Below are 16438 nucleotides of genomic sequence, written 5' to 3'. Positions count from 1 at the left end.
CTTGGGGGATTCCCCTAAACATTTGGTCAACACTATTCCCAGTTCGAGTTACTGATCAATTCGCTCTTGCCCTACCGTAAGCTTGCCGTCCCAGTTAGCTCAGTTGGTAGAGCGACTGCTCCGGTGAAGTGGTGGTCCTGGGTTTGAACCCCGGACCAGGACGAATTTTCTTTAACTACGAAGTTTCTGAGAAAGCTGTATAGCTTTCCTTTGTAGCCGTATGGCTGCGCTCGGGTGGACGTCAATGAGTAATTACTCCCTTATTACTGTTTTTTATTGTATTGGGTGTTCTGGCCCATATTGTGAAATGACGTCAACGCAGGCGAAGCTAAAAGGGAGTTTGTTCACACTTTATTGGTGCACGCCCCTCAAGCTTCAGCCTTGTAGACGGCATGTGCGGCATTACGAAGGAGGGCATAAGGGAAACATGATTCAAGCAGGTCCATGGTGAGGAATGGTGATTCGTCCACAAGCAGGTGGAGCAAGAGGAAGACGGCTTCGCGACCGGCTTCGCGGTCGGCTTCCTGGCCGAGCCGCAGGAGGCTGGATGATGCCAGCGCCAAGAACTCCTTGAGTCGATCCTCGATGTCGTCGTGGCCGCAGATGGTGAAGAGTGAACCCGCGAGGGCATTGACCGCATGGGCCAGGCAGTGCATGTTGTTGGTGTGTGCTGCGCAGCCAAAAGTCACAACAACATGAGATGACAAAAGTTCACAAATAAGATTGGACACAAGCTGTGGCACGCACACAAAGAAAGAGTGACGAGGAAATAAACCAACATTTGTACCTTCAAACAACCTTTTGCTGTATGACACGCTAATAAGCACACACCTCTTAATTGTTCCCAAAAGTCAAAACACTTTTAAAGCTAGCAGTCTGGTACTTACTTCCATTCAGGGTTTGGTGTATGCTACAAGCTAGAAGTTCTAATGCCTGTTAAAGGGACACTAAAGAGAAAATTAAATTAGCCTGTTTCATAAAATGATGATGTTCTAATATCAAAAGCCTTTTCTTTTAAAGCTACTCTCCATCTTCAGAGACAAACTTCCGTGGTCTCCGCCTCCACTTGTGCAGATTTTCCACTATGGTAGACACATGCGGTGTTGATCCTGCCTCCATTCCAACCTGACATGTGGCGACCAATCAAAGCTCGGCCTTGTCATATGCACTTGTGACATCATCCCTGTTTCGACCAATCAGCGAATTTTGAAGGCTAACCACACCGTGTTCTCTTGACTCACCACCCACCAATTCCGCCATGTCACGTGACCCTGTGACGTCATCACTGTCTCGACCAATCAATGAATTTTATGACAACCACGCCGCGTTTTTTCCAAGATAAGGATTGTAATGCTATTGCATTAAAAAGAAACAATATTAAAACCAATTGTTGAAGCAATAAATGTCTCTTTTGGTTACAAACAGAAAGAGCTGATAAACAATCAATTTTACAAACAGAAAGAGCTGATAAACAATCAATTTTTATGAAGATGAAAAACTGGACAGAGCTGTCCTTAATGTCCCTTGATTCACATCTACTGACATACCCTTGAACCTTGTCCAGAAAAAAAAAAAAGTAAGAGAAAGAAATAAAGATGGTCACCTTCAAGAGATGCTCTGTAGACTGAGCCCTCGGCCCGGGCAAGCTTTGGCAGTGAGACGGCCACAAAGACCATGAGTAGACAGGCCACTTGGTATTCGTCTTCTCCCAAATCTGCACGAATGTGCCACGTGTGCTCAGACAAAGCAGTCAGGGCACATGCCTCTGTGTGTTTCGTGGCAAATAAGAGCTCTGCAGTCTAAACAACGGACAAACATTCTGAGACTGTGGTCACAATGCCTGGCTGGCCATTCTCGTACTGAAAAGAACAGTGTGGTCATGTTCAAACTGCACCATGACAGAAAAGAAACCATCTCAGTGGGGATGACTTCAGCAAGTAGTTTCTTCAATACCCCGAGAACAAGACTTGTAAAGCATACTGAAAACATTCACCTGAGGAAAAAATGAAATAGTAAACTAAAATGGTGAGCACTACACCTTGTGTTTTCCATGTAAAAGAGAAATGAAATGAAACGATGCTTTTTACCTTCGTCTGTGCAGTTACTTATTACAAATACCATTAAACATGAGCTTAATAGTGTTATTACAATAAACAGAGCACTGAAGGAGAACATCGTTAACCTTTAAAGCAATGCGCACATCTGCAATGCAACCGACTGTCATATATACACGTTTCTAATAACGACTCTAACCCTGTTAGGACACACACCGTATACAATAAATGGCAGCGCAGTGATCACAGCATGCGTTACCATTTAAAATCGCTCTTCATGTTTGCCAACAAGGTGACGTGCAAACAACTTAAAACTTCAGACTGTGGTAAACAAGCTTTTATCAAAGACAGGAAGCAACAAAAAAGTAAAAAGGCTTTGTAAGTGACACAAATTACAAAGCGTGTCACACTAAGATGTTCACACACTAAGATGTTCACTGATGCAGCAACTTTTGGAGGCCAAGGCCTTGTGCATCCTGGTCCACTGGTGTGGCAAAACTAAAAAATTCGTTGGGTGCTGCGTGACCCACCAGTCAGTTACTCGCGCAACCAGCTTCTTTGAGCTCCCAACGGATGTTGATATCGACCTTGCATGAATGCTTTTCATGGGTGCTTTGACACTTGCTGAGCTATCCCATGGCTTCAAGGTGTGATTCAGTGCGTGTGACCATGCATGGCTGCATATATTAACACTTCTTTTTGGGCGAGTTGGTGCATACTTGATTTGAAGAAAATAGCGCCAGAGCATGCAAACCACGAAAACACAAGGACGAGACCCAAAGCACTATGTGCTTTGTGTCTCGTCCTTGTCTTTTCGTGGTTTGCATGCTCTGGCGCTATTTTCTTCAAATCAAATGGCTGCATATGCAGCATGGCCCACCAGTGATCCACAATGCAGTGAATGCATTAAGAAGCTTTTGCATTTCAAACTGGAATCTGACGGCATGGATATAAAGTGGAAACAAATGCTGACGTTTACTACAGATGCTGGGAAAATGTCGTGGCAGAGAGGAAGACATGCTTACGGCGCATTGTAATGTGAGCTACAAGATTTCCCTGAAAGGTCAAATCCTTGAATGGACACCATTGGTACCACGATCATCCTGAAAATATGGCTGTGCCGCCGGGAAGTAATAATGCACAGCCGGCTGCTCAGACCTGTGGGTCACTGCTGACTGTTCGGTTGACTATCAAGCACAGCTCCTGTCCAATCTGCAACGATCTCCAGCCAAACGCGATGTCCCCAGCCGCCGATCACAAGATACCTTATTGGTTCCAACCACCCCTTTGCATGCACTGACACAAAGGATGTTTCAGCTTTGTGAATGAGCATTCAGTCAATGGTGCTACACTAAATGGTGCCCAGTTCATCTATTTATTTATTTATTTATTTATTTATTTATCATCATACCCACAGGGCTATTGTCTGGCATTACAGTGGGGGGGTTGAAGAAAAAGTACACAAACTGCACCTCATGCAAGTGGTTATAAAAAAAAGATAACAATGAGATAGAAAGAACACGGAATTATTATACATAAAAAATGTCACAGCATGGAAGAAAATGAATCATTTGATAGTATGGACACTACTTCCTCAGGCAGCTTGTTCCATTCCGAAACCGTTTTGGGGAAAAAAGACATTTTAAAAAGGTCAGTCCGGCATCTTTATTCTTTAACTTTAAGTGGATGATCTCTTCGTAAAGACACGTAATCAGGGTTGGCTATATATTTGGTTCTGTCTATTCCAGTTCTAGAATGAAATATATTATGAAATAATTTTAAACGCAGAACTTTCCTACGTTTTTGAAGGGAGTCCCAACCCAAAGATTTTTTCGCGCTCGTTACACTAAAATATCGCCCATAGTACTTGAAAACAAAACGAACAGCCAAATTCTGAACTCTTTCTAGCTTTTGAACGTCAAGAAAGGATTTCGGATCCCAGACTGTGCACGCATACTCAAGTATGCTTCTAACGTTTGTATTATACAGCAGTTCTTTAGTCTTTAAAGGGAAAAGTTTAGCGTTACGTCGCAGGAAGCCTAAAACACGACAGGCTTTGGCAGTAACGAAATCCACGTGACGATGCCAAGACATTGAACTTGTTAAATATACACCAAGATATTTAAATTCCAACACTGAAAGCAGTCTGCTATTTTTTATGTTATAAGTGAAAATATGGGGAACCTTCTTTTTAGTGAAACACATATGTACAGATTTTTGTAAGTTAATATGCATTCCCCATGGGTGAATTCCCCAGGGAAAACGTAAAAGCATACTGACCATTCTTCTGTGACCTTAGGGCTGTGACAAGTGCAGGGTCCACCTTGCAGGGAAGGCCTGCGGCAGACGCCATCTCGCTCACAACCTGCAGAAGCAGGGAAGCAGCGACACCAGCTTAAAGCCGAGACACGAAATTCAACTGAAATCGTGGGTTGAAAGCGAGACCTGTGTGAGCACACAATGGGAAAGAGCGCAAGCTCCGAAACCATGACAAATGCCTCCTTTGTAAATAAACCAGGTATGGGTCGGAAGCAAGACCAGTGTGATCGTAACAGAAAAAAAATGCATGCTCTAAAACCACTACCGATGCCTTCTTTATAAACAAGACACATGTCTACACAATGCAACACTTCTGTCAAAAGTCAGCTGGAACAACGAGCATGGAAAATTTGCTGCGACAGCGTGCTCGCGGCCACCGCAAGAGAGTAGTGACTGGCTCTCATGATGAGAGGTCTTTGTTCGGCTGTGGATTCAAAGCGGCTGGTAATAGGGGATATTCAAAATTCCGCAAGTGCGCTTTCCCACATAACTGTGTTGCCCCAAACAAGATGGCCGACTTCGCTATAATGAAACTATGGGGGCTACAGGACAGGCGCTAAAGGTGTGGATAGAATGTAAGAAACGTATTTTGGAGGAATCAAACAAAAAACCAGTCTTTCTTGCTTTGTTTCAGCTGGAAACGCATGGTCAGCCATCTTGTTTGGGACAACTTTGTTATGCGAAAAAGCGCACTTGCGGAATTTTGAATATCCCCTATTATGCTGATTATGACCATTGCAGTGAGTAGAACAATAATGATCGATAGGTCGACCTGATGGCAATGCGTGAACATGGCTTGTTGCCACTGCATAGGTTGCTGCATATGCTTTCTTGCATTGCTCGATTTCTTTACTGCTACTGCAATAGCGGTGGCACTGCTCCACATACAGTCAAGTCCACTTATAACAATACTGGTTATAACAATATATCGGATATAACAATGGTCAGTCATGGCACCATCAGCTTTGCCATGTGTTCTATGGTAAAATAAACTGCTTAGGGCAATGCTGTTAAGGCACATTATTGGTTATAACGATTAAATCTGGTAATTGAGTGTCAACCATGCCAACCATTATAGAAAAAAAAACAACAAGGAAATGCTACAACCACACCATCAAAACCATGCTTACAACACAAAAGCGTGCACGTGTGGGGCCGACCAATGGACTAAGCTGGCGCAGCAATGCCACAATAGCAAAAGAGGCAGGCGTCATCACGTCAGGAGAGCTGCTGCATTGCTGCATTGGCTACGCACACCCCAAATCAGTCTGAGCAGTGCGCGTGCATGCAGCCAGCGCCGGTTTTTTTCTCTTGTCAGCTGTCACCACAGCCTTAGTTCTGCATGCTTCTTGAATTTCCCATAAGAATGATTCCTGTGACGTGGAGGTGCGCGAAGCTCCTGGTGGCGCAGTGATGGCGGTGCTTTGGTCATCAGTGAACCTTGTTCCGGTTTCCTGAAGTTCGAATTAACAAGCTTTTACAGGCATTAAAACAATCAAATCCCTCCAGGTCCTTCCTGTCAATAAATTCTCTAAAGTTTGTCATCTTTTATTTTTTGTTCGGCACAACCCTGTTATAACAATTATTGGTTATAACAATGGTATTTCCATGGCACTTGAATATTGTTATAAGTGGGCTTGACTGTACTCCACTGTTCTCCCTGGCGTCGCGTCCGGCCGTTCCGATGGCAGCCAGCACTGCCTCCAAGTGGCTTACGAAACTTAACACTAATAAGCGCAAAATTATGCGAATATCAAGAAGTGCCAACGCTCCGCCTGTGTACTACCTAAACAATAGGGGTGTGCGAATATTCGAAATTTTCAAACATAATTCGAATATTATATTTTTAGTATTCGTATTCGATTCGAAGTCCAAGTATTCGTGTTATTTCGAATGTGCGACACGACGCGAATATTCGTATCAAGCCGAATATTCTCTTGCGAGCACCGGCGTTCATTTCGGTCCGCAAGTCCTATCGACAGAGACATAACAACATGGCGGCGCCCAGAGCAGTGCGTAACTAAGGCACCATAGCGGAACGTTGGGCCATGACATAGCTGACTGCACTGGTGAGCTTCTTTGTGGCTATACCTGCGAAGCTGGTATAGTCAGAGCTGTGCACGAAATACCTCGCAATACGAGCCAGTTCAGTGCCAATTGATAGGGCATTTTCTGTGGCTGGAGAAGTCGTTTCAGCTAGAAGGGAACTACTTCTGCCTTACCATATGGAGCAGCCGGTTTTCCTTCACGACAACCTTTGATGTTCATCCCAGCAACGCGCTTTTGTGCTTATGGCAAGCTAGCCTTGATCAATGCTGTGTACTAGCCATCTTCTCTGATATTTACACTCTTCTAAAAACAATTTTCGAGATTTTGTACTTTTTGTGCAGCCACACACACCTTTTGTGCTCGTTTCATCACTGATAGTTGAACTGTGACGTTCTTGGGAACTCAAATAAATGTTTTGTTGTGGTTAAATGCGTCTGTCCTTGGTTATTTGATATTCGCAACGAAGTATTCATATTCGATTCGTATTCGAAAAATTTGATATTCGCACACCCCTACTAAATAACGTTCCCTTAGAAGCGGTTACTTCATATAAATACCTGGGTGTTCATATTTCTGCTGACCTTAACTGGAAGCGCCATATTGAGTACATTGCTAACAAAGCTAACCGCATGTTGGGCTATGTGCGCCGTAACTTTTCCAAAACTCCGTCTTCCTTGAAATTATTGCTTTATAAAACACTAATACGCCCTAATCTGGAATACGCCGCCGCCATATGGGATCCCCATCATGAAAAACTGATAACTTCGCTTCAGCTAGTTCAAAATAACGCTGCTCGTTTTATCCTGTCCAACTTTAACCGTACCGCAAGTGTAACAAGCATGAAAGCTAATCTTTCTTTGCCTCTTTTAGCATCCCGCCGGCAGACAATTCGTTTGAGCCTCTTTCATAAACTATACCATCATCCCATGCTACGTGATGCCCTCATTTCCTCCCCCAGATACGTGTCAAATCGCATTGATCATCGTCACAAAGTTGGCATTGAAACGTGTAACACTGTAACTTCATTTCAGTCTTTCTTGCCTCGTACAACACGCGAATGGAACCGCCTTCCCGCAGATATCGTCGACATAAGTGATAACCAGCATTTTCGCTCTGCACTAGCTAACATTGTATAACAGGAATATAATCTTTGTTTTTTATCATGCATTGCATCTGTTTATGTATCTTCATGTTTTGTAACCACTCCCCTCTTTAATGCCTTTGGCCTTGAGGGTTCAATAAATGAAATGAAAAAGTAAAGATGTTCCTTTCTTGCTCCCACTACATGCGCTGTGATGGCTCAGTGGGATGCATGCTTGGTTCCCAACCCAAAGGTTGTGCGTTCGAATCTTGTTGTGTGTACATTTATTTCTGTTTTGTTTCTTTTTCTTTTTGTCACTCATGGCCCTCCCCCAATGTTCACGCATTACAAATTGCTAGGACCGATGATTTTCGTTACGCTTTGTTTGTACTGCACATGAAATGAGAGGAGGAAAGGAAGGGCAGCAGACCCTCCCCCCACTCCCCCCTATCCTGTGCACACTGCCCTGTGGACCTGCAAGCATCGGTCTTCAAGCATCAGATCAGTACAAATTCTTCAATGGCAAGTTTCAGAGAAAACTGCACAGGTAAAGCCAAGCTGTTTTTTTGGAAGGGAGGGGGGAATCCGCGAAAAGCTGCGGATTTGAACATTTTTTGCGGAACTATGAGTGCAGAAACAGCCACATCCTCTTTGTTTATGTCTTGTTGTTCCATGCTTCAGTAAGAATGACAGAACACTGGATTACACTTTCAACGTCTCCTGAAAGCTAGAATCTGGTAACAAATGAAGTTCTGCTGATGCCTCGACATGCTTACTCCTCCATCCACTACAGCAAGATGGCGCATGCAATGTGGTGGCTCCAGCGACAATGCGTTCACACTCTTCAACAGCAAGAGTGGCAGATACTGATTCCTTTCCAAGCGAGCATTAACAACAGTGACAAAAAAAATATTTCTAGTTTAAAAAAAAAACGCTCTGGATACATTCTAGGACCCTCTTCTTCTTGGTGTTGTGGGGACACCTTCGTCCCCTGCGTTCACTTTCCCGCATTGCACCCCCTACTGTAGTTAGCTCCTCCGAAACGCGCTCTTCCCAGTTTTGGTTACTTTAACTAACAGGGGAGGGCGCTCGCGTCGTAGCGACACCAGCGCCACGGATGGCGTTTTGCTGCGCGCGCGCGAGGGAGAGCTGGCTCTCTTCCCCCTGGAGCAGGGAAGCGTGTTGGACGTTCACGCGCAAAGCTCCGCTCTTCGCCGCGGGCGTCCTCGTGTGGAAATTTGTTCCCCTCAGCTCGTCCCGTCTGGCCTCGGAGATAGTCCCTCTGCCCTACCGTGGGCGAACATTCGCTTGTAACCGTGCTGGTGAGTCGGACATCCACGATTGCTCAGTGTATTTTGTTGCTAGCTGGCGTTATTGTTGTTATAGCAATAAATGCCTTGTTTGTGTCAGCCAGTGTGTCGTTCCTTTGTTCCCGCAGAGCTAGGCCCGCCGTGGTCGGCGTGCGCTCGGTAGCGCTCGCGACTACGGGGTGGGGTAAGCGCGGTTTTGAACTGTGTCCGCCGCGCTTAATCGGGGAGAACGGATTTATCCCCCCGATTTTAAACCCCACAGTGTGTCAGGCCGTTCAAGAACAAAAGTAAGTGGCAGGCTGCTGCCAAGCTTTTGTAGGGCTGTGCCTCCCATGCAGGCATAGTCACAACATCAGGGGTGGGAATGTGCATGGGGCCATCATCAGAGAGATAAAACAGCCGCTGGGGACATTGTGTCAAACAAACACCAGTTTTCAAGTAAAGGAAATACCAAGCACACTACCTGAACCAGAACTGCAACAGCCACATTTGATTTTAATGAACATTGAAGGCACTGTCAGCATCAAATAAAAAGCAAACACGATAAGTGAAATGCCAGTAGAAGGACGGGGAAAAATTAGGGGCAATCAATTGGACTGACACAGGGGAAATGTGATAGCATTCCACTCTTCTGTTCCTCTTTTGATTCTATTCTGATTCTGCTCGCTTCTTTTTATTAATTTTTGTGATGTCCATCTTAGTCATTTTCATGTAAGATGAGTCATTCTTAGTCCGGCGTCTCCCCCCCACCCCTCCCTTCGAGTAGCTGCTGGAGACAAAATACAGGTGATGCCTACTAACATCCCAAGCAGTGGTTGAGTGCCATTGAAGTTAAAATTCAGTGTGCATTCAGCCTCCGTCACAATATTATCTTCTCGTTTATCTGCTCCAACTGCAATTGTCTTGTCTGCCCTTCATTTGACGCTTCATTACCTACATTTGAAGTTTGCGAGGCACATTTGAATATACGAAGTTACCTATTTGCTTGAGGCATGTCATGTTTACCACAGAATTTTGCAGATTTTTCGCTATGCCTTTGTAGAACATGAAATTCTCCACTGATGAAAGTTCGGAACCTTACGTGTAGTTTTCCTGCTCATGAGCTTGATATCTTAAATACTTTGTGTCACAACTATCTGTGCAGGTTTAGAGGTTTCTCTTTGAAAAATTTCAAAGGTACACCCAACCACTCACCAGGGAATCTCCGTTGGAGACGTGGTGCTTCAGGTCAGCCACCGAGCTGAGGAGGAATGGTATCCTCACAGACAAGACCTGCAAGAACCACGCACAAGCTAAGATGCTAAGAGTGGGTGAATATAAAAAAGAACTAGAAGTTCACTGACCGACAACCTCAAGCACTGTTTCTTTTACGTATTCCAAATGAATTAGCTTGTTTTTTAAACAACATTTAACCCTTTAACCACCAATTTATTTTCCGAAAAACGTACCAAAATTGCCAATTTTTTTTAAGTCACCATAATTTTCTCCATGTAATTCTGCTTCTGAAAATATATTACTTCGATGGTCTATGGCTAAAATTAACCCAAAAAGTTGAAAAAGAAAAACAGTTTACGAGGGTGGCTTTCCCACAGTGCATGCCATAGTAATGGGTAGAACGCATTGAAATACGGCGTATTTATTTCCTATTATACGCTTTTACACAAAGGAAAGTGCATAGACATTGCTTTGTCCTGAAAGGAAGGCCTCGTTGAGCCTTGAGATCACGGACGACAACTTCCAAAGCCCGGGGTGCGGCTGCGTCGCTTCATCCATGGTTTTCATATTTTCTGAGTACTGGTGTCCGCAAAACTTCTTTTTTAGACCAGTACATTTCTACTCGAGGTTTACCAACAATACCCTGCCATATTATCAGAGCAAGGAAGACCATGATCTCATCGCGGTCTACCGGTTTCCATGCAGACCGCCTAGCAGAAGAGTACTCCACCGCGTAGCGGTTCGTCTCTGTGACGATTACATCAATGATGTCCCAGTCAAAAAATACCTAAAACCAGCCGAGAATGTCGCGCTCATCAGTGTGCTGCCGCAAGATCCTAGGCACTGAAGAAAAATGGAACCGTGGAGACGTGAGCGGTGGCTTTGTCGTGCTCACACGCTGCCACACACGTGCAGCGACTCACCCTCGTCGCTCCAGCACGTACACAAAGTCCGAGTCACTTTCTGAAACAAATTCCATATTCTCAGAAATGCTGCTGTCACAACTGCTTGAAGAAGCAGTTTTTTTTTCTCGGGACACTGCCACCACCGGCATTCCTAACTGATGACGCCATTGTGAAATGGCTCTTTGGAGCCTTCAATTACGCGCCAAAGACACAAAATGCGTTTTTTTATGGTCGACTAACGCCCTCTAGTGTTCAAAATTGCAACCAATGCAACTGACGACCCTAACTCGTCTTTTGATGTGGCAGCACCGCAATATCGGGCCGGACGAGTGTGACTCGTCACTGGCGATTTTGGTAAGATCTCCCATGATGAGTAGAGCTCGGGGTTGGCGGTTAAAGGGTTAATGGCCTGAAATCATAAAAAGGGCCATTTCTCATCGATGAAGCCAAAGATGGGCCACAACCGGGGCACTCACGTCGTTGAGGGCCTCCTGAGCCAGAGTCCGGAAGCAAAGAATGACACCGACGATGGTCATCCGTTGAAGAACACTGTCCACGTCTGCAACAAGTGACGCAGAGGTCAAGCGGAAAAAAATAATAGAACAAGGAGAATGAAGGAACACAAATTAATGAGCTCACAAATTAACGAGTTTCGACAATCTCAGGTGCCTGCTGGAAACCTCGCCACACCAGCTGCAGCACACACACATTTTTTATTTTTTGCCTTCACATAATGGCCGAAATGACAACGAAATGTTTCGAAACACTTTGCTGAAACATCCGTTCAGCCATTGCCAAGCTCACGCAGAGTTGGGTGCCAATACAAGTGATGCCTATTAACACTCAAAGCAGTAGTGTTGCACGATCGAATGAAAATTAAGTGTGCTAGTATTCATATCATCATCATCATCATCATCATCATCAGCCTGACTACGCCCACTGCAGGGCAAAGGCCTCTCCCATGTCTCTCCAATTAAGCCTGTCCTCCGCCAGTTGCGGCCACCGTATCTCCGCAAATTTCTTAATCTCATCCGCCCACCTAATTTTCTGCCGCCCCCTGCTATGCTTGCCTTCTCCTGGAATTCACTCCGTTACCCTCAAGGACCAGCGGTTATCCTGCCTTCGCATTACATGCCCTACCCAAGCCCACTTCTTCCTCTTGATTTCAACTAGGATATCATTAACGCGCGTTTGTTCTCTCACCCACTCCGCCCGCTTCCGGTCTCTTAACGTTACACCTATCATTTTTCTTTCTATAGCTCGCTGCGTTGTCCTTAACTTAAGCTGAACCCTCTTTGTTAGCCTCCACGTTTCTGCCCCATAGGTGAGTATTAGTAAGATACACCTGTTGTATACTATTCTCTTGAGGGATATTGGTAAACTGCCATTCATGATCTGAGATAACCTTCCATATGCGCTCCACCCCATTATTATTCTTCTAGTTATTTCCCTCTCGTGATCCGGATCTGCGGTCAGTACCTGCCCTAAGTAGACATATTCTCTTACTACTTCCAGCACCTGGCTACCAACTGTGAACTGCTGTTCCCTTGCTAGGGTGTTGAATATTACTTTGGTTTTCTGCATGTTAATTTTTAGCCCCACTGTTCTGCTCTGCCTGTCCAATTCATTGATCATGCTTTGCAGTTCAAGCTAGTATTCAGTCTTCTTCAAAATATTATCTTCTCATTTATCTGCTCCAACTGCAATTGCCTTGAACACTGCACGATGCCACTACATCGAATGGTTTCATGCCATTGTGGTGAATGCCAAATATATGCAGCCAAGGTTTTGCTGTTTCCTGGTGATGACCTTAGTTAAAAAACTAGCACTACTGCTTTTGCCCCACTTCACTAGGTCGCAATACAAAGTCTAAACATGCATAATTGCATTGCTGATAACACTGACTCATTGATCCTCTGTTTACTTTCAGAGTTTGTTAGCAGCAAGCAAACTATCCTTATAGGTTAAACCTGAGCTCAGCTGCCAAGGCGCTCTCTTCAAACATTGCTAAAGAAAAAAAAAAGCCAATCCCAGCAAACAAAAGCAGGGAATGCAAAGCCTGAACAAGCAGAAGCACAGCACAGAGAGTTGCCCAAGATGCAAATTGCAATCACCTATGCACACTACAGCAGCTAAGCCATTTCCATGTACTTGCCCTATAAACATTCCAATGTATACCAGGTGTTTCAGGTAAGCTCGCCACTAATTTTTAAAAGCAGGGTTTTTGAGGTATTATAATCATCATCATCAGCCCGACTACGCTTACTCCAGGGCAAAGGCCTCTCCCATGACTCTCCAAATAACCCTGTCCTTTGCCAGCTGCGGCCCCCGTATCCCCGCAAACTTCTTAATCTCATCCGCCCACCTAACTTTCTGCCGTCCCCTGCTATGCTTGCCTTCTCTTGGAATCCGCTCGGTTACCCTCAAGGACCAGCGGTTATCTTGCCTTTGCATTACATGCCCTGCCCAAGCCCACTTCTTCCTCTTGATTTCGACTAGGATGTCATTAACCCGCGTTTGTTAACTCACCCACTCCGCCCGCTTCCGATCTCTTAATGTTACACCTACCATTTTTCTTTCCATAGCTCGCTGCGTTGTCCTTGACTGAAGCAGAACCCTTTTCGCTCTGTCTGCTAATCCACGATAGCACAGTACGTGCCCAACCCTTAGCACTGTATAAGTAAGGTACAAAGATGGCCTTCTGCGGTAATGTAGTACCAGTGCTGGCGGACACCAGAAAATAGGTGAACTGTGTTAATTAGTAAGCTGGTTAACTTATTCCTGACAGTCAACTTTTTAACTGCAGTTAGGCACACAGTTGCAATTAGAGATTAGCGACACCCTTAGTACAAGTCACGACATGCCACAGGCATCACGTGACTTTCTCTCTCTTGTGCGCTCAAGCAGTGAGCACTGCTGCATAGGTGGGACACAAAATAGTCACGTGGGATGTGCGCTATGACAACACCTGACATACTGCCACGTCGTAATAACACACAAAACACAGCTTCTTTATGAGGCTCAAGCTCTTGCCCATGCTTATGTTTCGATTAGAAATCCAATCAATGTCTGCATCTTCTTCTGAACAACACTAACGCCATCATCCTACTCGTATACAAATGTGGCAAGGATGAAAACAACACACCGCTGCTGTCGCCAACCACTCGGCGCGCTCCTTGGCTGCAACAAAATGTGGCAACATTTGTGGCCCTAGCATTTCTCGTTTAACATCTTTTGTGTCGCTAATTCCATTACTGCATCCTCAGTCATATTTCTGGCACTAGGCATGGTCAAAGGTCTTGCTGAACTTGGACGATGCTAATAGCCTCACACGCTTAAAAGATGGTCCTTTTTCGCGTACCCAGACTCACAGTGCAGTGTTGGCAGCAGCATGGCCATGGTTGTTAAGGGGGGATGTGGGGATCAGATCACAAAAATTGCGAAAAAAGCCGATTTTTGAAAAGTACACTTTTTGGCATCTCCAACACTGCTTCTATGCTGTACGGAAATATTTCACCCCCCAAAAAAAAGCGCTCCAAATAAATAGGTACATTTGTTGGCATCTACACACAGACAGTGTGTGCTAGCTTAGAACTTTCAGGATTGCTTTCTCGAAAGTTTGTCTTGAGCTTAATACCTTACTTGTGGAAAGCGTAGCACAGCAATGGGTGCATGGATTTTCAGCCCATTTGTTTTGTTGTGATCACTGAAATGTGGCCTGCATCGAGACAGTCTCAGATTTACTGTCTAGGCTCACATGTTTTTATTACATGGTAATGAGAGCATGACACATTCTAGACATAAAAGAAGGTGCATATTGCGTCCTTTAAAAAAAAGAGCGGAGAAACTTTAAAAAAAACATTAAGAGAGTCTTAATTTACACCACACTGCTTAGTAAATAGTAAACGCATTTACAGACCTGTCGGCTGTTTTTTTGTCATGCTAGGCTTTCCACAAGCAAGCAACATGGGGCAAACATATAAACAACGATAAAAGGGAACCTACTGAAGCTGTTATTGTGAAACGTTATATCCGATTGTTTGATGCTGTTTTAAACCAGTCTGCCAAATTTCATAACTCTAAGTGGAAAAATAGAAAAGTTGCCTTCGATTCCCTCATCCCCCCTTAATAACACGTGCCCTCTCCATTGGTGTTCATAAATGCACAACCTAGCAACCTGTCGTAAACCGGCACATTCAGCACCCTGTCCTGTCTACAAGTCTACACAGCTCCACCAGCATGTTCCACTCTAACATGGCCCAAAGTCACTTCCTACCAGATGTACTGACCTTAACTGACCTTAACTGACCTGACCTTAACTGACCTTGACCTGACCTTGTACTGGCACAAAGTCACTTCCTACCAGATGTACTGACCTTGTACTGACCTTAAAGAGCTGACCTGACCTTAACTAACCTTGTACTGGCACAAAGTCACTTCCTACCAGATGTGCTGACCTTGTACTGACCTTGTACTGACCTTAAATAGCTTCCATTTAAATGAAGACTACAGGGACACTGAAGACACCTCCGGACAATTTATTTCAGTAAAAACTGATTCTCTGACTCTTACTGGCCATGTTGATCAGTGTACCACAGCAAATGATGCATTCATTGCCAGGAAAACTGCATTCAAAAATTTTCCCACCACACCACTCGATTCCAACTTGCGACGCTTACACCGTTAAGGGCTCTGTGATCACTGTTTCGAACTGAACAGATGCGTAGCCTGGCCTCTGAGATCCGTAACAACAACCTGTGTCGACCCATGCAGTTTACGTGAGAAATCGCCCACAGATGGAGACAGCTCCACTTTCACTTTCTCACCCCTTTTCTCGCTTATAACAGCTCCGTTTTATGGCGAAATTACCGTCTTGGTCGTTAGAAGGCGGTAATCAATGGACAGAGGCTGACTTAAATCTGTCCTTAGAGCAGCCGGACACCTGCAAACAGCAGCCGCTCCCCCCCCCCCCCCCCCCCCCCTCAAAAGAGCACAGCAGCGAGAGCAGTGGCGAGCTTCCCAGCAGCACACGCACAGCGAATGCTTACACAATAATGAAAGCATAAGGAAGAAAAAAGAGTAACGACAGAAGAGATCCAAGACTGAAGCAAAGACTAGAGGCAAGTGAAAGAACGCAACAGAGAAAAGACGAAGAATTCAAAGGAAGATGAGAACCGAACGAAAGGGAAGGAAATCATGGCCGCCTTACGCTGGGCCATCCGGGGTCCTTGCGAAGCACGTGCATAGAGAGAGAGATAGAGAGAAAGGGCAAGCAGAGAGAGAGAGAGAGAAACAGAGGGAGCGGAAGAGGAGGAGGAGGAGAGGAAGCGGAAAGAAAAGACACAACACACTCAGATGAGAAAGAGAGAAAAGAACCCAGACCTAACTCAATATACTTCAACCTTCACACAATGCCGATTCCACCCCCTTTTCCTAAAACAAATTTGTAGAGGTAAGCTCACTAGCTTAGCGCATTAATCAGTGAGAGCTGCTAAAGCTTTGGTT

At 44.9% G+C, this 16438-nt stretch overlaps 1 protein-coding gene across 2 annotated transcripts in view; it reads right to left on the bottom strand.

Moving 5' to 3' along the window:
* Positions 1-329: 329 nt before the first annotated feature.
* Positions 330-16438, bottom strand: part of Hem (Nck associated protein 1 Hem) — a 78974-nt gene continuing 62865 nt past the window's right edge. Inside the window, exons 19-24 of one of the 2 annotated variants that reach the window (XM_089553507.1) lie at positions 16143-16160; positions 11410-11492; positions 10008-10085; positions 4335-4419; positions 1604-1714; positions 330-670 (exon numbers count right to left, since the gene is read on the bottom strand). In XM_089553507.1, coding sequence (XP_089409633.1) covers positions 369-670; positions 1604-1714; positions 4335-4419; positions 10008-10085; positions 11410-11492; positions 16143-16160 — 677 coding nt within the window. In that variant the 3' untranslated portion in view covers positions 330-368. The remainder of the gene's footprint in view (positions 671-1603; positions 1715-4334; positions 4420-10007; positions 10086-11409; positions 11493-16142; positions 16161-16438) is intronic. The other variant, XM_089553514.1, reaches the window with a different exon arrangement.

This window comes from Amblyomma mixtum, chromosome 1, assembly GCF_055824585.1.
Source record: "Amblyomma mixtum isolate Tamu chromosome 1, ASM5582458v1, whole genome shotgun sequence".
In the NCBI taxonomy this organism is placed as follows: domain Eukaryota; kingdom Metazoa; phylum Arthropoda; class Arachnida; order Ixodida; family Ixodidae; genus Amblyomma; species Amblyomma mixtum.
This window is presented reverse-complemented; position numbering and strand designations above follow the sequence as displayed.